At 39.8% G+C, this 21,276-nt stretch overlaps 1 protein-coding gene across 3 annotated transcripts in view; it reads right to left on the minus strand.

The window, feature by feature from the left end:
- Positions 1-21,276, minus strand: part of Elp4 (elongator acetyltransferase complex subunit 4) — a 202,819-nt gene that overhangs the window by 165,911 nt on the left and 15,632 nt on the right. For all 3 annotated transcript variants that reach the window (XM_004637973.2, XM_023722851.1, XM_023722852.1), the window contains exon 3: positions 20,344-20,465. In XM_004637973.2, the coding sequence (XP_004638030.1) occupies positions 20,344-20,465 (122 nt within the window). The remainder of the gene's footprint in view (positions 1-20,343; positions 20,466-21,276) is intronic.

Below are 21,276 nucleotides of genomic sequence, written 5' to 3' on the forward strand. Positions count from 1 at the left end.
GTCCCCATCAGAAAAAGAGCAAGCCCAAATTAGTAACCTAATGATGCACCCAGAGGTCCTGAAACACAAGGATAATCCAGATTCTTAAGACATAGGCCTTGGTAAGGTTGTTCTAAATAGAAGCGCAGTTGTGCAAGACATAACATCAAAAATCAATCAAGGAGATCACATCAAATTGAAGTTTCTGCATGGCAAGCAAACTACCGACAGAGTAAAGGGACAACCAGAGCAGTGATGACAAACCTTTTAGGGTTTTCTATGATACAAACAGCCTGCTGCAGGTCACAGGCTATTAGTTTGCCACTAGTGACCTAGAAGACAGGAAAACATTTTCACCTGCTACACCTGTGACCAGAAAACTACTACCTACATATACAAAGAACTGAAAAAAAATCAGAGACCCCCAAATAGAAGACCTAATCCAAAAATGGGCAACTTAAGTGAACAGACAGTTCTGAGAAATACAGATGACCAATAAATACACCACAAAATGCTCAACATCTCTGGCCATACAGAAATGCAAATTAAAACAACACTGAGATTCCACCTTACTCCAGAAATGATTATTAGCAAGAAATAAAAAACTAATAAATGCTAGAAAGGCTGTGGGAAAAGTGCCCTTCTACACTGCCGGTGGGAGCACAAACTACTGTAAACACTGACAATCAATGTAAGATTCCTCAAAAAACTAAAAGCAGAAATTCCATTCACCCCAGCTGCTGGTTTTTTAGGTGTCTTCCTGAGTTATCATTCCATTCCAACAACGATTCACGCACACCCACGTTTACAGCAGCACAATGCCTAACAGCTAAATCTGGGAAGCGGTCTCTATGCCCCTGAGCAGGTGAATAGGTGAAGGAAATGTGCTATTTTACACAGGGGAGCTCTGCTTTGCCATAAAGAAGGATAAGTTTGAGCAATTTGTAAAAAAGCGGATGGACTTGAGATAAGAGTCTTAACTGAAATAAGTCAGACAAATAAGCTTAAATATCTTTTACATGAGAAACCCAAACTACTGTATATATAAATTAAAAGACAAAATAAAAGATAATGGGAAGCAGGGGGATAGATCTTTATGAAATAGGAAAGAGACCAGGAGACTGAGAAAGGAGGTGGGGGGAGGAGAAGGATATAAAGAGAGTAACTATGCAGTTTGTGTTTCAGAAAACTGAAGAGGTATGCTGCACTCACTCTAACATTACACACACACACACACACACACACACACGCATGCACGCACACATGCACATACGCACGCCTTCCTATCACTGCTGGCTTTCTAGCACCATTCCCAGAAGAGATTAAGAAATTTCCACTTAAACAATATCAAACAAAACCAACCTTGGGTATATTTATGTAGCTCAGCTCTCCTTAATTTTCAACTACTGCACCAGGAGATCGTTTTGAAAGGCAGGGTCTTTGTCTTAGTCACTTGGTCATTCTTAACAACTGCTACAGGATTGGATGTTGCTGTCATCCTCAAGTTAACAGGCGAAGCCCAATCTCCAAAGAGATGGCTTCAGGAAACAAGGTCTTGTGGAAATAATTACACGAGGGCCAGAAGTGGGGCCTCAGGTGGACAGCCATAGAGTCCTTCAGGGAAGTGACCAGGCTGAGTCGGCTGAGTACACAGGAGCAGGCTGCAAGCCCAGAGTTGCCCCAGCCCAACTAGAGTCCCTGCCGCCTAGGTCTCACACTGCAGTCTCCAGACTGAAGTGTATGTCATTTAAGCCACTCAGCTTATGTACAGTGCTTTTAAGTAGCATCTTAGGGAAAACACTGTAAGATATCATGACATGAGGTGCACTGTAACCAATAGGGGGAGGCAGCACTGGACTGCGAAGTGGGCAGAGAAGCAGGAAGAGTGAAAAGAAATACTTAGGTACCTGTCCCCTACTCCTCAGAAATGTTATGTAAGTGTTCACTCACTATAGTGTTCCCTTTGGAAGATCTAAAAATGAATTACAGCACCTGCTTAGGCAGACAGAAGGATTAGGATTTGATGCTGGCTTGCCCTGCCGGCCCTGCCCCCATGGCGTGCTGAGACAGCAATTGAGACTGGGCTTGGTGGTGCATGCTTGAGAGGCTGAAAGCAGGAGGATCACTATGAGTTCAACCTGTGTAGCAAGACCCTGTAGACCCTATACAGAATACATAAAAAAAAGAAATAAAAATGAAAAGCACAACAGGATTAACTACAGTACTATGACTTGATGACCCTGCAGGACATGGTAACTGCTACAGTGCCACACCACTTGTCCTAATGCCTTTTTTAAAAAAAAAATTTTTAACTTCATTGGAAATTAATAATTATATAGCATATCAAAAACTGTGGACAAATATTGAAATGTAAAAGATATAAGATATAGACAGTGAATTTTTGAGTAATATTGCTAAGATGAATACATAGCATGAGATTAAGAATAGTTTATACACTGTAAATTATTTACAAACTTAAATGAATATAACTGTAAAAATCATCCCAAATAAAAATGAAGAATTTACAAATCAGTCATATAGGTTGGGTATCAAGGAAAGAACAGTAACTCAGTCCCACAAATGACACCAGGCCACCAGTAAGTGTCATGGACACCGTCCATGTCCACAACATACTAGAACTTTCTGCAATATCCTATGCCCATACTGTTAAAAGTGCTGGTCATATATTTGCTATTCCAGTATTTATCTTACATTTTACTCTTAGTAATTCTTTATTATCATGAAACTTTTTAGTTCAGTTGTTTTGGAATATTTAATTTTTAATGTTAATATTTTCTGAATATTGCTTAATCTTAATTTTTGTCTTAAGATTTATACTGTATCTTTGATTTATAATCTATTTTAAAGACATGGTATGGTATTTTCTTCTAGTATTAGAAACTTCAAAAAGTGTATTTCCATTTTCCATTGACTTTATATTATTTCTTTCTTGTCTGTTACACACACACACACACACACACACACACACGAAAAAAAAAAAAGTATATAACCCAACAGAAGATTGATTGTTTTGTAAAAATCTTCAATGACCTTTTAAATGGTTTCATCTAGTATGTTTTACATAGTCCTGCATAACTATCGTTTGAAGAGCTCTTTATTTTTTGTTTGTTTGTTTTTTTGTATTTTAGGGAAGGGTCTGCAGAGTGTTCAGGGTTTCACTACGAGATCGGACTTATGGTGATCAGCTAGGATTACAGGGAAAAGCTCTGTATTCTTTATCTAGGACCATACAACAACTTCTTTTGCCTCCTGGATTATGCTTTTTGTTATTTCCTATATGCTACATTTGGAAGTATTAGAATATTTCGAGTTTGTATAACTGGATAATATTATGCTTTTAGTTTTCAAAAGTATGTTTGCCAAGTATAACATTCAGTGAAGACAGATCTTTTTTTTTTTTTTCTTTTGGTCCTTTGAATTAATTAGTCTAGTTTCTTATACACTTGGTCTTTTTTTTTCCTTTCTAATGTGGAATAAGATGCTATTTAATTTTGTACTTCCGTAGCTAATTTTTTTATGTATATGCTATAATGATATTTTTCTTTACAATAAGTTTTGGACAATTTCATTTTTGTGTATCTTGGTGTGATTTTATTCAAATCTCTTGTGCAAAATGTTCAAACTCGTCCACATGGGTGTGGTTTGGGTCTGGCTGCTGTGTTCCACTTCTTCCTGCTGCAGCCCTTGGAGGTGAACCCCCTGTGACACTCTGACAAAATGTTCTTCCTGGATCAGCTGGGTAGGTCTTGCCCTAGGCTCTCTGCAGGGAGTTCTGCTGCACTGTTCTACACCGGGCCTATAGGCCGGGCCTGGGTTCAATCAGGATCCAGCAGGCCCAGGTTGGTCTTGCTCACAGGCTGGGCCTGGGCTCTAGGTCGAATGAGGATCTAGTGAGCACCAGGCAGTCTCACTCACACCAGGCCTGGGCTCTGGGTCGAATCTGCCTTGTTTTCAAACAAAGAAAAAATGCATTTTGATAAAACCTCTATCTGTACAGAATGCTAGTAGGCCTTTAACATTCAACTCCCCTAGCTGTCACAGACAAAAGTCACCTCTCACACTTTTGGAAACCCAGGCTCTGATTTCTGACCTGCCCCAGAGAATGCACTATGCTGGTTGCACAGCTCCTTCCTTGAAAAACAGAATCAAAATCGCTTCCTTTCTGCAGTGGAGTGCCTGGTGTTCACCAACAAGAGTCAAGAATAAATGAAATAAAAAGTAGACTTCACAAGCTCTACATAAAAGATGAATAAACTCTCTTGATCAAGTGAAAAAGGTTAGAAAATTAACAAAGAAAATGGTACTATCTTTGAAGAAAAACAAACAAAAAAAAACTTACATGAACAGAATGATAACAACCTTCTAATGCCAAAATACATACCAGCGTCAAGTGTACTTTTCACCAGAAACATTTTTTCTCATTCGTAAGATGCTGCAACTATATTTCTTCTCCTTCCAATTCATGCCTTTCTGTGCGTACTGCTGTATTATTTCGTGGTCTTTGTTTTGGCAGATGCACGAGCAAAATCTGATTCCGACAGTTTGACCCTTCTCACTTTTTATGTTCTCTAGGGCATAATAAAACCCAGGATGCAATCCCTCAGCAGTTAATGAAGCTTAACCCCACACCCTCTTAATTACCAATGCATTACACCAACTATGGGCATCATACTCCTTTCTAAGCTATTTTACAATTCAGCAGAAGTACTACTGAGCTATTATGCAGCCACATAATCCATGCAGCATGAGAAATCCTTCTTAAAAATAAAATCTTTTGATCCTTGCAGGTTTTGGTAACTGTATAATTAATGCTACTTAAGCATTATCCATGTATCAGTAAGTATATTATATCAGTGACTATGTCAGTTTCTTGATTTTTTGTTTGTTTTGGCCATTTTATTTGTTGAAAATTGCAAAGAAAATAATCCAAAAATTATATTCCTTGCTTACCATAATTTGAAAAATACTTTAGACATCTGAGTATCTACACATTAAAGGTATATTCTCCACATTATCTTCTGTTAAAATACTTAAAACTGTAAAGGAGGATTGACTTTAGTTAAAAATCATTCAGAAAAATGTCATACAATGACATGAAATCAGGTCAAGTGGTATAGTTAATGCTGCACTAAGTGATTTTAAGATTAACTGCTTAGCAAAGTTACTTTTTTTTAAAGTGAGTTATAGTTCCATGCATATTTCTAATTAACTTTAATACAGATTAGATAATATCTTGGTATAATGTTTTTTCTTAGATATAAAGGCAAAAATACTGCTGTTACAAAAAGGGTGAAATATTTTCACATTGGTATACAAATGCTGTTTTAATAAAACTGAGCATAATCATCAGCAAAAGCAATGATTTGAAAAATAGGAAGACGCAGAACAAAACCGGTCAGGAAAGGATCCTACGCTCAACACCTTTCTCCTGGCCCTGACTCATTCTTTCCAGCATGCACACTGAGAGTGTGGTGAGAAGATCACAGGATGCAATTTTTCTTTGTTAGGACAGAAGAGGAGAGAAGGTAAAAAAAACGAAATGCTGTTCTGCACTATGTATTCAGAAATGAAGAGAATGGATCACACTAGAGAGAAGATAAACATCACACTATCATCATTTAAACAAAAATCCTAATATAATTATTTAAAAATATTTAATCCATCACATTTTAAAAGGTAACAATCACAGAAAGCTCTCAAAGCAATTTTAATACATACATAATTAATCCTTGACCTCAGTCCTGTGCTAGTAGTGTGGCTGAGAAAACAGGGAACAGGGAGACCTGTGTTCCTTCTCCGGGCCTGAGAAGTGTCCACCAACACCAGAGACAGCTGTCAGGCCTTGGCCAAGGCAGCCCATGACAGCACAGTGCCGGTGGCCAGCACTGATCGAGAAGGACTTTGAAGGGAAATGCACTGAATTGCTTGGCATCAGCCATATTATGTTCTCATATATATCAAAACGCAGAACCATCAAGTTGCTAAAAATAACTTTACATGTAGTCTGCATTAACGTTAGTAATTTTCCTACATTCAATGCTTTTACTTAAAGAGAAACAATGAATTGTGAATATCTATTAATATTTGTAACCATCAAAACTGCAGTATCTCTTTATCAGTTTTCTTTACCTAGTAAATGCTGTCAATGTTTTACCTGGCTCTGGGTATATTACTCATCAAAACAACTCCTGCCAGAGGGATAACAGAAGGTAACGTCTTTTTTGTTTTGCAGTAGCGGGGATCAAACTCAGGACCTTGCAAGTGCTTATACTGCTGAGCTATACGCCTGGCCCAACAAAAGGTAGTACCCTGCAAGTAATTCTATATTTAAAGTGAAGAGAGTTCCCAGTTACATGACTACCATTCTTAAACGTATGTGGACTTCTGGGTGTTCGTGTTTATTATGTACTGTATATACCCTATATACATATGTGCATGTATGTGCATGTATGTGCATATACAGATAAATATGTGTCTATACACACATACATACACGTTTCTTGTACTAAAATCTTGATTTAGGTACCTTTTGTTAAAATGATTTAAAAGGCAGACTGACTTTCCACTTGATTATTTGTATTATCATGTTTAGTTCATAAAACCATGCCAAATAATTCCTCTAACAAATGTTTACTATAAGAGTATATATTAACTTTTTAAAAGAAAAAGGCAAAGTTCATATAATTATTTAAATTATAGCAAGATTCCTTTGTGTGCGAAAGTTTCCCTATGAAATTTCTTTAAGTATCCTTAGAGTATAAATTAAAATAATTTCTAAATATCTGATATAACTAAAACACTTATAGGTGTAATTATTTTAGTAGTAGTTAAGGCATGACAATGATCCTTGTTACCATTATTATTTCTAAAACAGGTCAAAGTGCTTTTACACTTTTGGAAAGGAAGCATCCTACAGAATACTTAAGGAACTCTGCAGTTAGGAAGGGCATGGGGCCTTATCTCCAAGGAAGGGGGCAGCTTGGTCCCATTCTTAGCACAGGAAAAACAACTGACTGCCTTTGTTTGCTTGCAGTCCTCTTTTCCAGAATAAACCCAGTTTATGGAAAATGTTACTATCCAAAGTACTCAGGGTATTCTGGACACCACGCAAGACTGCATACCATTTTATTTTTATTAAATTTGAAGATCATTTTCTGTGGAACACTTGATGTTAACATAACAAAACTGATTTCCTATTCTTGGATTACAAGAAGTGAAGTCATTGAGAACAAGGTTTCTTTAATTCCAGAGCAGCCTGATATTATGACTTGTTTAAAAATAGTGCCTAGGAAGCTTCATCTCTCTGTCTCAGATGTATCTCCTACTTCCAGCTGGAGTCCTTAGTTCAATCCCACCCACCCCTTGTGGAAATCTAGAGCAGACTTCTGGGCACACACGCAGTCAGACTGCAGGGGGAGCACCACAATGGGCCATGAGTGCACTTCAGAGGCCTCCGATTCCACTAGAAGAGCATAACTTGCAAAGACAGACACGATGAACCAGCACCACTTTTGGCAACCACCTGTCAATAGCTGATAAACAAAAAATAAAATTTCAAGGAAACATGACACTGGCCCGGTGGGGCTCACCCCCACAACTTCAGCACACGTGGCTTCCAGGGCCCATGTGGGCTCTGACCCTGGATGGGGAGCAGATCGGGTCTCCCTGCACGCCAGCCTTTCCCCTTCATATAGTGGGGCACTGTGTTCATTTTGAGAGTGGATACACTAGTTTCAGTGGCTCTAGTGTAAAGTCATTTAGCCCTATCAAAAGAACTGAATATCTTTTCTTTGGAAAAATTGCAAAATATTCAGCAAAAAATGACTTCTATTTTTCATACTCCTAATTCTGACTTTGTATCACTTTTCTTTACAAGAAGGATAAAATGTTGTATGTCAGTTCCAAGACTTTAATATTTCTTTTGAGCTTAACAGCCATGCATTACAACTACTTTTCATATATTATAACTATGCATTACAAATAAAATGTTTGAAAGTGAATTTAAAGCTGGAATGAGTGCTTTAAGAGTTAGAAATCAAAACCCTAGATATTTCACTTTTAATTTAGAATTTTGGTCTACAGTAGCTTGGAAAATTATTACCCATATCTCCAAAGGCAAGGTGAAGGGACTGACCCAAGGTCCCCTGCCCTTAAGGAAATAACACAGCACTTAAAATCTAAGCTCAAACTCTGAAGGTACAGACCCTATCATGGGGTTGGGCACTTTTGCCCTGGACTTAGAGACTGTTCACAGACAAATGTCTTCCTTTGCTGGCTGATACATTGATCTCAGAGTCAAATGTGGTTGACTTTACAGGAGCAATGGTCCCAACTAGCTTGTAAGATCAAGGGAAAAGAGTTATTGACCTTTAGATACATGCAGGTATATTTAAATCTTTCCCTGCATTTCCTTACTGGGAAATCAGGCACATGCCATCCTTCTACGCTGGCTACAAATGTAGGTCACTGGAAGCAGTACTGAGCTTTTGCATGTTTTTTTTTTCTTTTCTTTCTTTTTCTTTTTTTTTCTTTTTTTTTTTTTTTGTCTTGTTAGTTTGCCAGAGCAGCTCTAACTGTGGCTGCCAAGAGAGAACTCGGAATTTTAAATAAGCTCTCCCAGCAGCCAGGGAAGAGAGAAAGAGCGAAACCCGGGGGTCAAACAGCAAATTTCCGGCTCAACTACCACTCAGAGCAGGGAATGTGTAGACATGGCCTGACCATGCTCTGAACAAACAAAACACTGACAAAGAAATTAGGGGACACATCCTGACTGTATCTCTGCATAGAAAGGGCTCTCCTAATTGCATTTATACTATGGAGAAAAGAGACACGCTGCTAGGAACAGTTTTAAGGAAACACGATGCGTGTTCCACATTCCAGAAGGGAACGTTATGGAAGAACGCCGACCACAAAGTGCGGAGCCCACGTAAGCCTCGCCAAGCGCTGTGATGAAGAGGCAGAAAAGCCCTGCACACAGCGCCCGAGTCTTTGGTTCTAAGCCATTGTAAGGCCACACTCGTGGGGAGGGCGAAATGATGGTGCTCAGAGGTATATGCAGCCACGCACCGACGGCTTCTTCAACGCTTTTCTCATAGCCACCCCACTTTTTGGAAGAACAAGGAAGCACGTGTTGGATTGTGACATTTTTGCATTTTTTTTTTATCCAGAAAGACTAAGAGCAGAGGGCTGACCACTTATATTTGTTTTGTTCTATGATCAGTGAAATGTCCATGGATAATACATACAGACTTTAAAATTTTAATATCAAGGGCCAGCCAGATAGCTCAGTGGACTAAAGTGCCTGTTTAAAGACACAGTGGACTAAAGTGCCTGTTTAAAGACACAGGGACCAGAGTTCCATCCCCGGTGTGCCGAGCCGGCCCAGCCCTCAGGGCGCGCTGAGACCGAGATTGAGACTGGGCATGGTGGTGCATGCCTGCAATGCAAGCTCTTGGGAGGCTGACAATAGGATGATCACTATGAGTCTGATGTGTATTGTGAGACCCTATAGATCCTGTAGACCCTATACGAAATATGTAAAAACAAAAAAATTAATATTAAACTGACAGAAGAAAATGAAAACTTTGTGAGAGTAATTCAAATTTTAAATTGTTTAGTAACTAATACGACTTTCCTAATTCTAAATCAGATAATATCTTGAATTTCGAATCAAAGCAAAAGATACAAAACAACGATCTGATCTTAGCAAATGAAGTTCAATGTTTGCATTAAAGCCTAACACTTGGGGTATAAAATCATCCTTCCAAACTGTTAAGACACCATAATGTTTACTATAATGTTTGAGGTTCATGAGAAGGACCCTAAGGGGCTCCTCTCGGTGCTCACAGCAGTGGTGGGGAGATCACTCATGCTCAGCGCTGCAGCGCCTGCCTGGCAAGCAGGAGCGCATGAGTTTGATTTCAAAAAGATCAATATTTACATTTTACGATATGACTTCATTCTAAATACCTTGTGATGTTAGCTCATCAAATATGATACAGCTCATTTTTAACGAACTTTTATTCATCTATGGCTTTCAAGTTATTGTAAACTAATAATATTCATTTTCGATTATGAAAGATTTTCTATGTATTAAATATAAAAAGTCTTACCTCAATTTTACATTTAATGTGCTGTGCGATGCCAAAACGTGTTAGAAGCTATCAGCCTTTCGTAAACATTGCACTGGTTACAACCCTCCTGGCAGCCACGTTCTGACCCTGACCACACTTCAAGAACACCATGTTCAGGCACATGGGACGGTGTGTGGGGAACAGCGCATGTGCAGCATGCATGCAATTCCGGTTGTGAGTGCTAGCACTACCGAAAACAGAACCTATCAACCAATAAAGAAAAACACCATTTATACTTGCTTCTAACATCCCAGCTTCCTACTTTGCCTTAACTTTGGTTGAAGATGGACAGTGCATGTTGCATGTACTTAAAAAAACTTCAATGCGGAGACTCAAGGATGATCTTCATGGTGAGTCCTCGATGGCCAGCACTTGGCCTGCAAGGATTTCACTGTCTGGCAAGTAGTCATTGCTAGTGAATATGCAGACACACATTTTTTTTTTTTAATGTTTTAGGAAAGGATCTACAGGATGTTCAGGGTCTCACTACTAGATCAGACTTGTAGTGATCTGCCTGTTTACAGCCTCCCAAGAGCTAGGATTACAGGCAAGTGCTACCACGCCCAGTCTCAACTGCTGTCTCAGCGTGCCCCGGGGGCGGAGCCGGCAAGGCAGGTGTGGGGATTGAACCCCCAGCCCCTGTGCCTGCTTGCAGGCACTTTAATGTGCTGGGCTATTTGGCCGGCCCTTTCATATGGTATCTTAAAGGCTTTAATGACACCATGTATACTGGACTATATGACTGCCTATGGGGTGTAGTTTTTCAGCGCCACACTGTGATGCTGAACTTCTGAAGGGGCTGTGACTACAACAGGCAGGAGTCTGTTTTCAGAGAGTGATAGATAAATTGCTGGGTGGTTGTATAATATATTGCAGGCAGCTAATGGGGCTTTTTATCCTTTACTTGGTGTTTAGTTATACACAATTTTAAGATGATTATGGTCCGTTAAGATTGCCTTTTCCCCTGTCTTGTACCAGAAATATTTGCCTTGCTTATAGGTCTGAGAATCCCCAATCACATATCACAAAATTACTCCCTGCCCTTCGATCTCAGAACCATTAATGCCTAGGGCTGAGCCACTGCTGCTACATTCTGGATAATGAGGGGGACTGAGTGCAGTTATGCGTGTGCGGGGAGCACAGAGGTGCTGGGTGTCACTATCCAAAACAACCTACTGATCGATGCTAGCATTCGACATTGCATTGTGCATTACATAAACATTGCTATTCCTCTCAGAGAAAACTTAAAGTCTTTGCAATGAAATGAAGAGTATAAACAAACATTGTATCAGTCATACCTTTGTAATCTATTATATTCTACATATAAATACTAACTGAACTACCTTAAATATATACATGGTAAAAGTAGCACTTTTGTAGTTTCCTAAAAAAATTAAGATAGTATATTATTCTTTCAAATCAAATAATGTTTCTAGTCTATATCAAATATAAGAAATATGGAACAAGATTGGGAAATTAAATATTCCTGAGTGAAGATGGTATTATGTAGAAATATTTTCAGAGAAAAGTGCAGGAAATATAAGAACACATAATTTTTTTAAGAACTAAATAACTTTACTGATTTGAGAAAATGTTATATGCGTATGATTTAGCATACATAAGCTTCAATTACTTGTAGTACACATCTATATATTTGATTTTAGTTAAAAGCCAATGATAGCTTTAAAATCAAATGATACATTTTTCCCCAAATCACACTCAACTTTATAGACAATTCAATATTTAACTTTATTAAACATATTATTGATTAAATATTCAATTGTCATTTAAAATAAAGTTGATATTTAAACAAAAACAATCTGTTCTAGGCTACTCAAGATAAGATTAAAATAAAATTTCAAAAATATAGTATCTAATCTGCAATGTTACATAAAGTAAATCTACTGCTTGAGCCCATTAGGTTTTTATGGCAGCAATTATGTCTTTGATAATACATTCTCAGATAAGATAAAGCATAACATATAATGACACTAGAACCCATGTGGAGCTGGCTGGGGTTAGAGTGGGGAAAACAGGGAGAGATATTGATTGAAATATATAAAACTTAGTTATCCAAGGAGCACGCCCAAGCATTCTACTGTAAAGCAGTGACAAGTAGTAATACTGTACACTATACTTCAAATTTGCAAGAGGAATAGATCTGAAGTGTTATCACCACATCTATGTGGTAATGTATGTGTCAAGTAACTCGACTGGGGTAATCATGTGTCCACAGATTAAATGATCCATCCTATAGCTTAAATACATAGTCTTTAGTTGTCAGTCATACCTCAGAAATGCTAGGGCGTGGGGCAAGAACACACAGAAAAAATTAACAACTTGAAAACAGCCACTTATCCTAGTCCAAAGCAAGGACCTCCTTTTGTTCCTGTTCTCTATAGAAAGAGAAAAAACAGGCCGTGTGTGTCGGGGGGGGGGAGTATTAGCAGCTTCATATGTATTTTTAGGGGCAGACTGTGAGGATCTGGTCCCTGATATTTGGAGCTGAAGAATCCCAACACCGATAGGCTATCGACTAGAAGTCAATGGTGCAGATCCAGGAAGGCTCCAAGGTCAACTAGAGGACCAGGAAGACGAGGGACAGTGGCAGCCTGAAGGCTTCAGCTCAAAGGGTAAGGCAGGAAGTGCCCAACACAAGGCCAGTCAGGCAGGGTCACCCACTCCTGTATTTAGGCCTCTGATGGCTGGGCAAGGGCCAGACCTATGAGGGGAGGCCATCATGCCCACTCAGTATCGCAGACCTGTCTCCAGAAACACACACTCAGGAACACGCCCAACCAGGCATCTGGGTAAACCGTGCCCCGCGCAAGCTAACGCATGCAACCCCCAGTTCGTTTTATGACTTCCCTTATACTCTTCATATACATTAAACATTCCATAAAAATAAAGCAGTGAATAAAGGACCAAAAAAGGCTCCAACTTCATAGGAAATACACACAATAAACAAATACAGAGTTAATGCAGACTATACCAGGTGATAGTAAGACTGTGGAGAAAACTAAGATAGGCAAGCGGTTCTGTGAGTCTGGTTGGTGAGCAAGAGCAAAATATGAGAAAATCAAAAGAATTCTTGCAGAGCAACAGCAAATCCAATGGTCGTGATTTTGCAGCCGACCTACCAGGCAAGAAAAGTCATATAGACAGAATGAAGATTGAAAGACAGCGGGCAACGAGCAGAGGGGAGGTGAGCGAATATTAGTGCAGGCCTCACAATGCATGATGGGGTCTGTGGGTTTCGGCTGCTGGAGCTTGGAGGAGGTGAGTGGCCAGATCTCACCGACATCTAAAAGGCTCACTCTGAACACTGGCAGAGGCTAAAGAGAAGCAAAGGGAGAAACCCAGAGGACAGTAAAAAACAATACAGTTTCACATGGCTGTGATTTATGTTACAAGTGGACAAGTTTGGCTTTTCAGAGAAACCAGATAACAAGAGTAGGAGAAAGAGTTAAGAATGAATGCATAGTTTTTGGCTGGGTTGCAAAGGGAAGAACTGCGATGCCTGTTAACTGAAAGAAGGAGCAGGTTTGGGAAAGCTGCCCTTAAGCCTGGTTTTGAACATATTAGCTTTGAGATGTGAAGTAGGTAGTTGGATATATAATTACACAAAGCTGGCAGGCAGTTGAGTTCAGGGGAGGCCACGGTAATTAGGTGAATTTGAAAGTCACCAGTATATAAACAGTCCTGACATCCAGCGGACAGGATGCAATCAGTAGCATGGGCAAAAAACCCCAAGTTCTAAGTACTGAGAGCTGGGACATCTGTGTATGAAGGTGCTACGGACTGCATTTAGACCCCCCCAAGCCTCATGCAGTCATGGGTGGGGCTTTCTGGAGGTGGCTGGATTTAGGGTATGTGATGCTAGGATTAAGGGGCCCCCGGGTGTGGGTGGCACTGCTCAAGGGGCAGACAGCCTGTATAAAATACAAAGGTCGGCTGCCGCTGCCACCATGCTTCCTGCCTCCTGCCCGCCCTGCCATGGACTGTCTCTCCTCTGTGATGTGCCTCTGTACAGCAATCCCGCCTTGAGCCAGGTGACTACAGACTGACACCTCTAAAATGGTGAGCGGAAACACACCTCCCCTCCTTTAACTATGGGTGTTGGTTATTTTGTCTCAGCAAGGAGAAAAGTAACTGAAACTAAAGAAGAAAGGCACACAGACAAAACTGGCCCTTGAGATAAAAGGACACCGCGAACATGTGATATCCTGGAACCCACAGGAAGAAACATATCTGGGAGGAAAAAGTGACCAATCATATCAGTGCTGCTGAGGAGCTAAGGTGGATGAGGCCTGGGAAATAGTCATAGTAGCCACAGTCATCTAAGTAAAATGTCTAAAATTTTACCTATATCAGAATTGCTAGGAAAACCCAAGTAGAGGGAAAGAATTATGATAATGTATGCTTTTTCTTGCAAGATTAGAAATCTGTGTGCTTACTTTCTCTCTCATGTTATTCATAGAATTGGGGGCATCATGCTTTGGAAAACTTTCATGAGATCAGTATTGCCCTTAACCCATTAAGGTACATACAGGTTTATTTTATTTTGTAAAAACAGCAGAACTGAAACTTAAAAATATGTATTCATGGACTGTGCATGGTGGTGCAAGCCTGTAACACCAGAACTTTGGAGGCTGAGGTGGGAGGACTGTGTGAGTCTGATGCCAGCTGGGGAACATGGTGAGTTCAAGGCCAGCCTGCAACACATAGTGAGACCCTGTCTTAAAAGAAAAAAATATGTTTGTATAAACTCTAAAATTAGAATTTTTAAAAAATAGTTTATTATCAGGCATGGTGGCACATACCTGCAGTCCCAGCGTGCAGGAGGCTGAGCCAGGAGATTTACTTCAAGGTCAAGGCCGGCCTGGGCTATATAGTTAGTTCAGTGGTGGACTAAGCTACACAGGAAGATCCTATCTCAATAAAAACTAAAACATAAAAATAAGTTGTTCTATTGAGGAATATCTGATATATTAGAAACTAAAGTACATAATTTGGTAATACTTTACATGGGTATATGTATACACCTTTGAAATTCATTAATATAGTCAAAACAAAACATACATCCACTACCTTCAAAAGTCTTTTTTTTTTGCCTATTACCTCTATCTTTTCATCAAGCACCGTTCTTTACAAAACTAGAAAAAAGTCTCACATTTCCTCATATAATAATCATATTAGAATTCTTGATTCCATTATTTATTTTTTATTTTCACTGAAGGAGGAAAGATTTATTTTGGATCACAGTGTGCAGGTCTCAGTACATAGTAGGCTGTCTACACGGAAGGACATCAGAGCAGAGGGGCACGGCACAAGAGACAGTCCATGGCAGTGCAGGCAGGATGCAGCAAGCCTTCCTTCCTCTCCCCTTTTATTCCATCCACACTAGTAAGCCTGTTGGTTGGGGCACCCACACCCACAGTGGTCTTTCTTTTTCAGTAAATCCATCACTCACTCAGCACTACACTAAATCAATCAGCAGGTAAATTCAGTCTGATTCTACTATTTAGATCCAAGTATCCATCTGATATTACTTTCCTTGTATGTGAAAAACCTTTAGTATTTCTAGTAGTGTAAGTCTGGGAATAATAAATTCTTTCAGATTTTTTTTTCAGTACCAGGAATTGAACTTGGGACCTTGCGCTTGCCAGGCAATCACTTATTCTACTGAGCTATCTCCCTGGTCCAATTCTTTCAGATTTCAATGTGTACAGTGTTTTCCAAAATTTTACTTTCATGCAGAAAAAACCCTTTCTGTTATAAAATAAACTTTGTTTCTAAGATACTTTCAATGGGTATAGAAATTGAACTGACAATGGAATTTTATGTTTTTGAAATTCTTTTAAAGACCCTTTCATCGTACACGTGCATACACTGCTTACACCTTAAGCCTGGTTAAGGTTACTCCCCTCGCAGTCCTCCCTGTATAAGGGGAATTTTTACCTCTGGATACGTGAAGATCTCCCTTTTTTACTTGTTTAAGCAATCTGATTATGACCATTTTTTCTGAGATTGTTTCCTTCAGGAGTTTTAACTTGGGGTTTGCCAAATAATGCAAATCTTTTTTTTTTTTTTTTTTTTGCGGAACTGGGGATTGAACTCAGACCCTTGCGCTATTCTACTGAGCCATCTCCCCAGTGCCATTGCAAATCATGAACATGTAATTTTTATCTTTTGGAAATATTGTATTATTTCTTCAAATTTTGTTTTTTTGAACCATGCCTTCCATGTTCCAGGACACCAATCACATATTACTTCAAATCATACCACCACTCACTGAAAAAAGTCATTTTTCTCTTTTCAATGTATTTTCCATGTTTATTTTGAGGTAATTTTCTATACAGTTAAGTTTATTGATCTTATCTTCATCAGTGGCTCATCTACTTTAGCATCTTCAGGTCTGCTTTCCATTGCTTTTCCTTCAAAATTTCAATTTGTGCTCATGTTCATGTTTTCTATGTCGAATCTTTCCTCCAGTTTACTCAGTACTAAAAGAAAAACCTATGCTTTTCTCTACTAAACTTATCCCTGGTATCATTTCTCTTATTTTAAATTCTATGTTGTTTCTGTGCATGCGTACTAAGTTCTCATAAAATATACAGATGCTGCATATTTTATTCTTTCAGGTGCCACATATTTTTCTATTGCTTTTAATATTTTGAGCTTACTTTCACGTGGCAGGACCACAGCTGGGCTTATAACCTAGGAATTGCTTTGCCCACTACCAATGCGTAACTCCTCCCAACAGGCTGATGTCCCATACATTATGGGGTTTTCCACTCTGGCACATGAGGGCAAGCACGCGACTCTGGGAATTGAGACTTTCAACACTTTCTAGTGGTGCTCTCCCTCTCCTTGGGTAGTCTCCTTGCATCGAGATGCTCACATGAGCAATGGAGGCAGACCCCTTGCACTGCTCCCTTTAGATCCTTTTGAAGATGAATCTCCTTGGCCTCCCTGAACTCCTAACTCTTGCCCTATGTGCTTCCTTTCACTGGGCACTGGATGTCTTGTAGACTTTGGCAAATTACAGGGCTTTCTTTCTTTTCTCGTTGTTATGGTTTGTGTCTAGGTATCCCCCCAAAGCCTCAAGCAGTTAGGGTGCTTCTGGAGTTTGTGACTGATTACTGTGGGTATGGACACTGCACCTGCTCTGGGCCAGGTAATCTGCATTACAGTGGCTAGCTGGCTGTCTGAGCTGCTGCCACTCCCTTTTGCCCTCTCCTGTGTGCCAAGCGGCCTTGCAGCCAGCTGAGTATGGACTGAAACCTCCAGTAACTGTTGAGCTAAATAAACCTTTCCTTCCCTCATTCTGAGTTTTAGGCATTTGTCTCAGCAAGGAGAGAAGAGTAACTGGGACACCTGCTATCTCAGAAATCACCATTCTTCACTGTTTAGCACTCATGACTGCAAATCTTTTGATTCATTATCCTATACTTTTTAAAAAATGTTTCACACAGAACAATAATTTTGGTCAGATTTTGTAGGATGCACACACTTGGTGCAACTACAAAAGGTTTATACATTTTTCTTTTCAAGGATATATATATGTATATATACATCACATATATAAGATCTTTTTTGTGTTTTCTATACTGTATAATCTCTATATTAAAGTAAATCTTTACAGAATTAAAATTCTTACATATTTGACTGGATAGATTATAAAAGCCTGGTGGACATTTAAGGCATGCTGCGATTTTTAGTACCACTTGTGCAAACTGAAGGGATCGAAGAAAGATACCTACCTGGTTTTAGCATGGAGATAAAACAGTTCTCTCTGTCTATTCTAGGTTTTACTATCAGCTACCATGGATGGAGGAGTCAAGAAAAAAAAAAGATTTATTTAAAAAGTATATACAGACCTTTCTGCTTCTGGTGTGGAGAAGTTCTCCTAAGACAGCTTACAAAGTGTATGAGATAAATGCTAGCCTCGGTGTGCATGGACGCTGCCGCACGGGCACAAAGCGGCCTCCCCTCAGCAGCTGCCTGACTCCCTGCCCACACGAGCGCAGGTACTGCCCAGACCCTGGCAGGGCAGGACCGGGAGAAAGAACAACGGAGAAATGAAACCATCAAGAAAATGTTTCAACAACTGAACATCTGAAAAAGATGGAAGGGAAAAATAGGCCTTGCAACAGGGGATCGCGCATTATAGAAGGGTTTTTTCCTTTCCATTTTTGTAACAGTACTGTTTAATAAGCTAAGTTAGACCTCTGTGAAAGAATACTAGTTTTGACATCAGTATCATAGTAACTTCTATATTTTGGGTATAGAAGTTTTGTTAGTATCTGCTGACATTCTGTAAATTAGTATTTATTACATACAAATTACTTATAAATGAATTACTGATTTATCATATGGGGACTGTGTACTAAAATAAAAACTCCTATAGAAAAAGTCCTTATTTAGAATATGAACACTATTCAAATTGTGCCTGAAATTGGGGTCCTGCTCTGCACCACAGAATTAAGAATTTTACAACTGAGAACAGTCCTCTCTGAGGTGAAATCTGTGGTAGGTTTAAAAACGATTTGGTATATCCATTACATATCTTTATTGCTCATTATTTGGAAGAGAGCCCATTCTGCCATTCTCACAGTGAAATAACTTTAATCGACGGGCACTTCTAACTTCTGTGTCCCTCCTCCGATCTGTGCCCTGGGCACCTTGGCAGCAGAGCAAACAAGCTTTTGTTACTTGTTTCTCTTTACCTAGATCTGCGGACTTCTCTTGCCGTCATAGTTATGTACAACGTGTCCTACTGGCTCTAACAATTTTTGTCTTGTTTTATTTCTTTACATTGACATAGCATTTCTTTATGTTTTTTTCTTACTTTATGAAAAAATAAGATTTCATGACAAAATAAGTGAGTTACTATATACTATGCTGCTATCTTCAAAATACTCAGAGTATAAGACATAAAGCAAAAATATTCGTGCAAAAAGAAACAAACGGGCTGGGGAGATAGCTCAGTAGAATAAGCACTTGCCTGGCAAGCACAAAGGCCTGAGTTCAATCCCCAGTTCCGCAAGAAAAAAATAAAACAAACAGATTAATTACACAAAGCATGGTTTTATCCCAAACACATGTAAGAAAACTGAAAATTTCAAAAACAGAAAAATTGGCTATAACAGTTTTTGTACTTATAAATATTTGAATTTTCTTAGCTGTGCTTAGGCTAAAACAATGTGAATGGTGGTAGTAAAAGTACCAATTACGGTAGTCTTGCTTATGTTAAGAATAAATATAAAATATTAAAAATATCTTACAAGAGAAGATATAGGGGAGATAGCTTGGCAGACTAAGTACCTGCCTGACAAGCACAAGGACCAGAGTTCAATCCCCGGTACCACATGCTGTGCCAGCCCTGCACCATGTAGGCCACTGAAACCTGGCATGGTGGCACATGCCTGTAATCCCAGGGCCAGGGAGGCTGAGTCAGGAAGATCACTATGACTCTGAGTGCACAGTGAAACCCTCTACCAAATAAACAAATAAAAGATTTTTAAAAACCTTGAAGAGAATTTTTTTTTTTTTTTTTACAATTTGCTACTTGAATAGAATCTGCTTGTCCTTTTCATTCCATTGGTTTGAGTTCATGCTCATTCATAGGGTAGTGACTGCCCATATCTGTATCTGATAACATCAAGGTGAAATGAAAATGCAAGTTTCTTACGTTACAGTTGGTGAGCACTAAAGAAATGCTCAGAGTTTGGAAAATTCACTCAAACATGGTAGGTATTATGTAAAAAGGAGAAAGTTACAATTGCAAGAAGAATGAGAGAGTATTGAGGGCCAGGAGACAGCTCAGTAGAATAAGCACTTGCCTGGCAAGAGCAAGGTCCTGAGTTCAATCCCCGGTACTGCAAAAATAAAAGAGTATTTCTTCTCTTCCTATTGGATTTTTTCTATTAAACATGACCTTTAGTGATGTCTAATCCAATAATATAAATTAGTATCAGCTTTAAGCAGTACATTAGTATTTCTTCATCTGATGTAAATTTTAAGTTAAAAAATCATCTAAGAAAACTAAAGTGGAACCTTATATTCTAATAAATTGATAGTTCTCACTGAAATAGAAGTGTATATATGCTCCTAATGTTTTAAGATATAGCTTGTACATAAACGCACAGAACTAGCTTGCATTCCGAGCCAGCGCGACGCCAAGCCGCAGCGGCGCGCTCTGTACCTGCACGAGGCGGGCGGGCGGTTCCCGCGCGGATGCAAGCAGCAGCGGGTGTCCGCAGACGACGCCCTCAGCCAGGAAGCACTTGAGGAGCAGCGGCGCGTACGTGCAGTACTTGTCCTCCTCTGTGAACAAGAAGAAGACGCAGTCAGGGCACGCTTCCGCGCCTCCCTCTCCTCCGACCAGGCGGCGGGCGCAGGCGGGGAGGAGCCGAGCGCCGAGCGCCGAGCCCCGAGCCCCGAGCCCGGAGCCCCATGCCCACGCCCACGCCCCACGCGCGCCACCCGCCACCCGCCACCCGCCACTCGAGAGGGCCTCGCGGGAGCGTCCAGAGCTCCCTCCTCGCCAGGCGCGGCGCACGCACACCTCAGCCCCTCGAGGCGCACAGGGAAGCACTTCCGGCCACGGCCTGCCGCGTGACCTTTATAAAATCCACCAAAACAGTGTCACTGTCACACTCTAGCTCTGGCTTTAAAATCCAATACTAATTTTAAATTGAAGACCTCAACTTTTTTTTTTTTTGGTGGACCCAGGGATTGAACTCAGGCCCTTGCGCTTATTCTACTGAGTCATCTCCCCAGGCCCAAGACTTCAAAATTAATACAGTTTCTGAATTTGTACTGTTTGCTCAGTAAGTAGACCTTTCTTTTTATTAGTTCCTTTTCCCTTTTCAGAATTTTAATAATTAAATGATCATTCTAGATGTTTATTGGAAAAAAAAGTCAGTTTTGAAATTTCATTATTAAGTGAAAACAGTTTCATATCTTTGTTTTCCTAATACTGCGGATAAGCTGCACATCTACACGTTTATTTCAGCTTTCTTTCCTTCAATAACCTGAATATAACAGAAAGACAAGAAAATAGGTAGCCATTGTCTAAAACAAGACAGACACGAGTTGCTTATCAGTATACCAGGCAGCATGCATGCCTGTGAGA

The sequence above is a fragment of the Octodon degus genome, unplaced genomic scaffold, assembly GCF_000260255.1.
Source record: "Octodon degus isolate 3935 unplaced genomic scaffold, OctDeg1.0 scaffold00093, whole genome shotgun sequence".
Lineage (NCBI taxonomy): Eukaryota > Metazoa > Chordata > Mammalia > Rodentia > Octodontidae > Octodon > Octodon degus.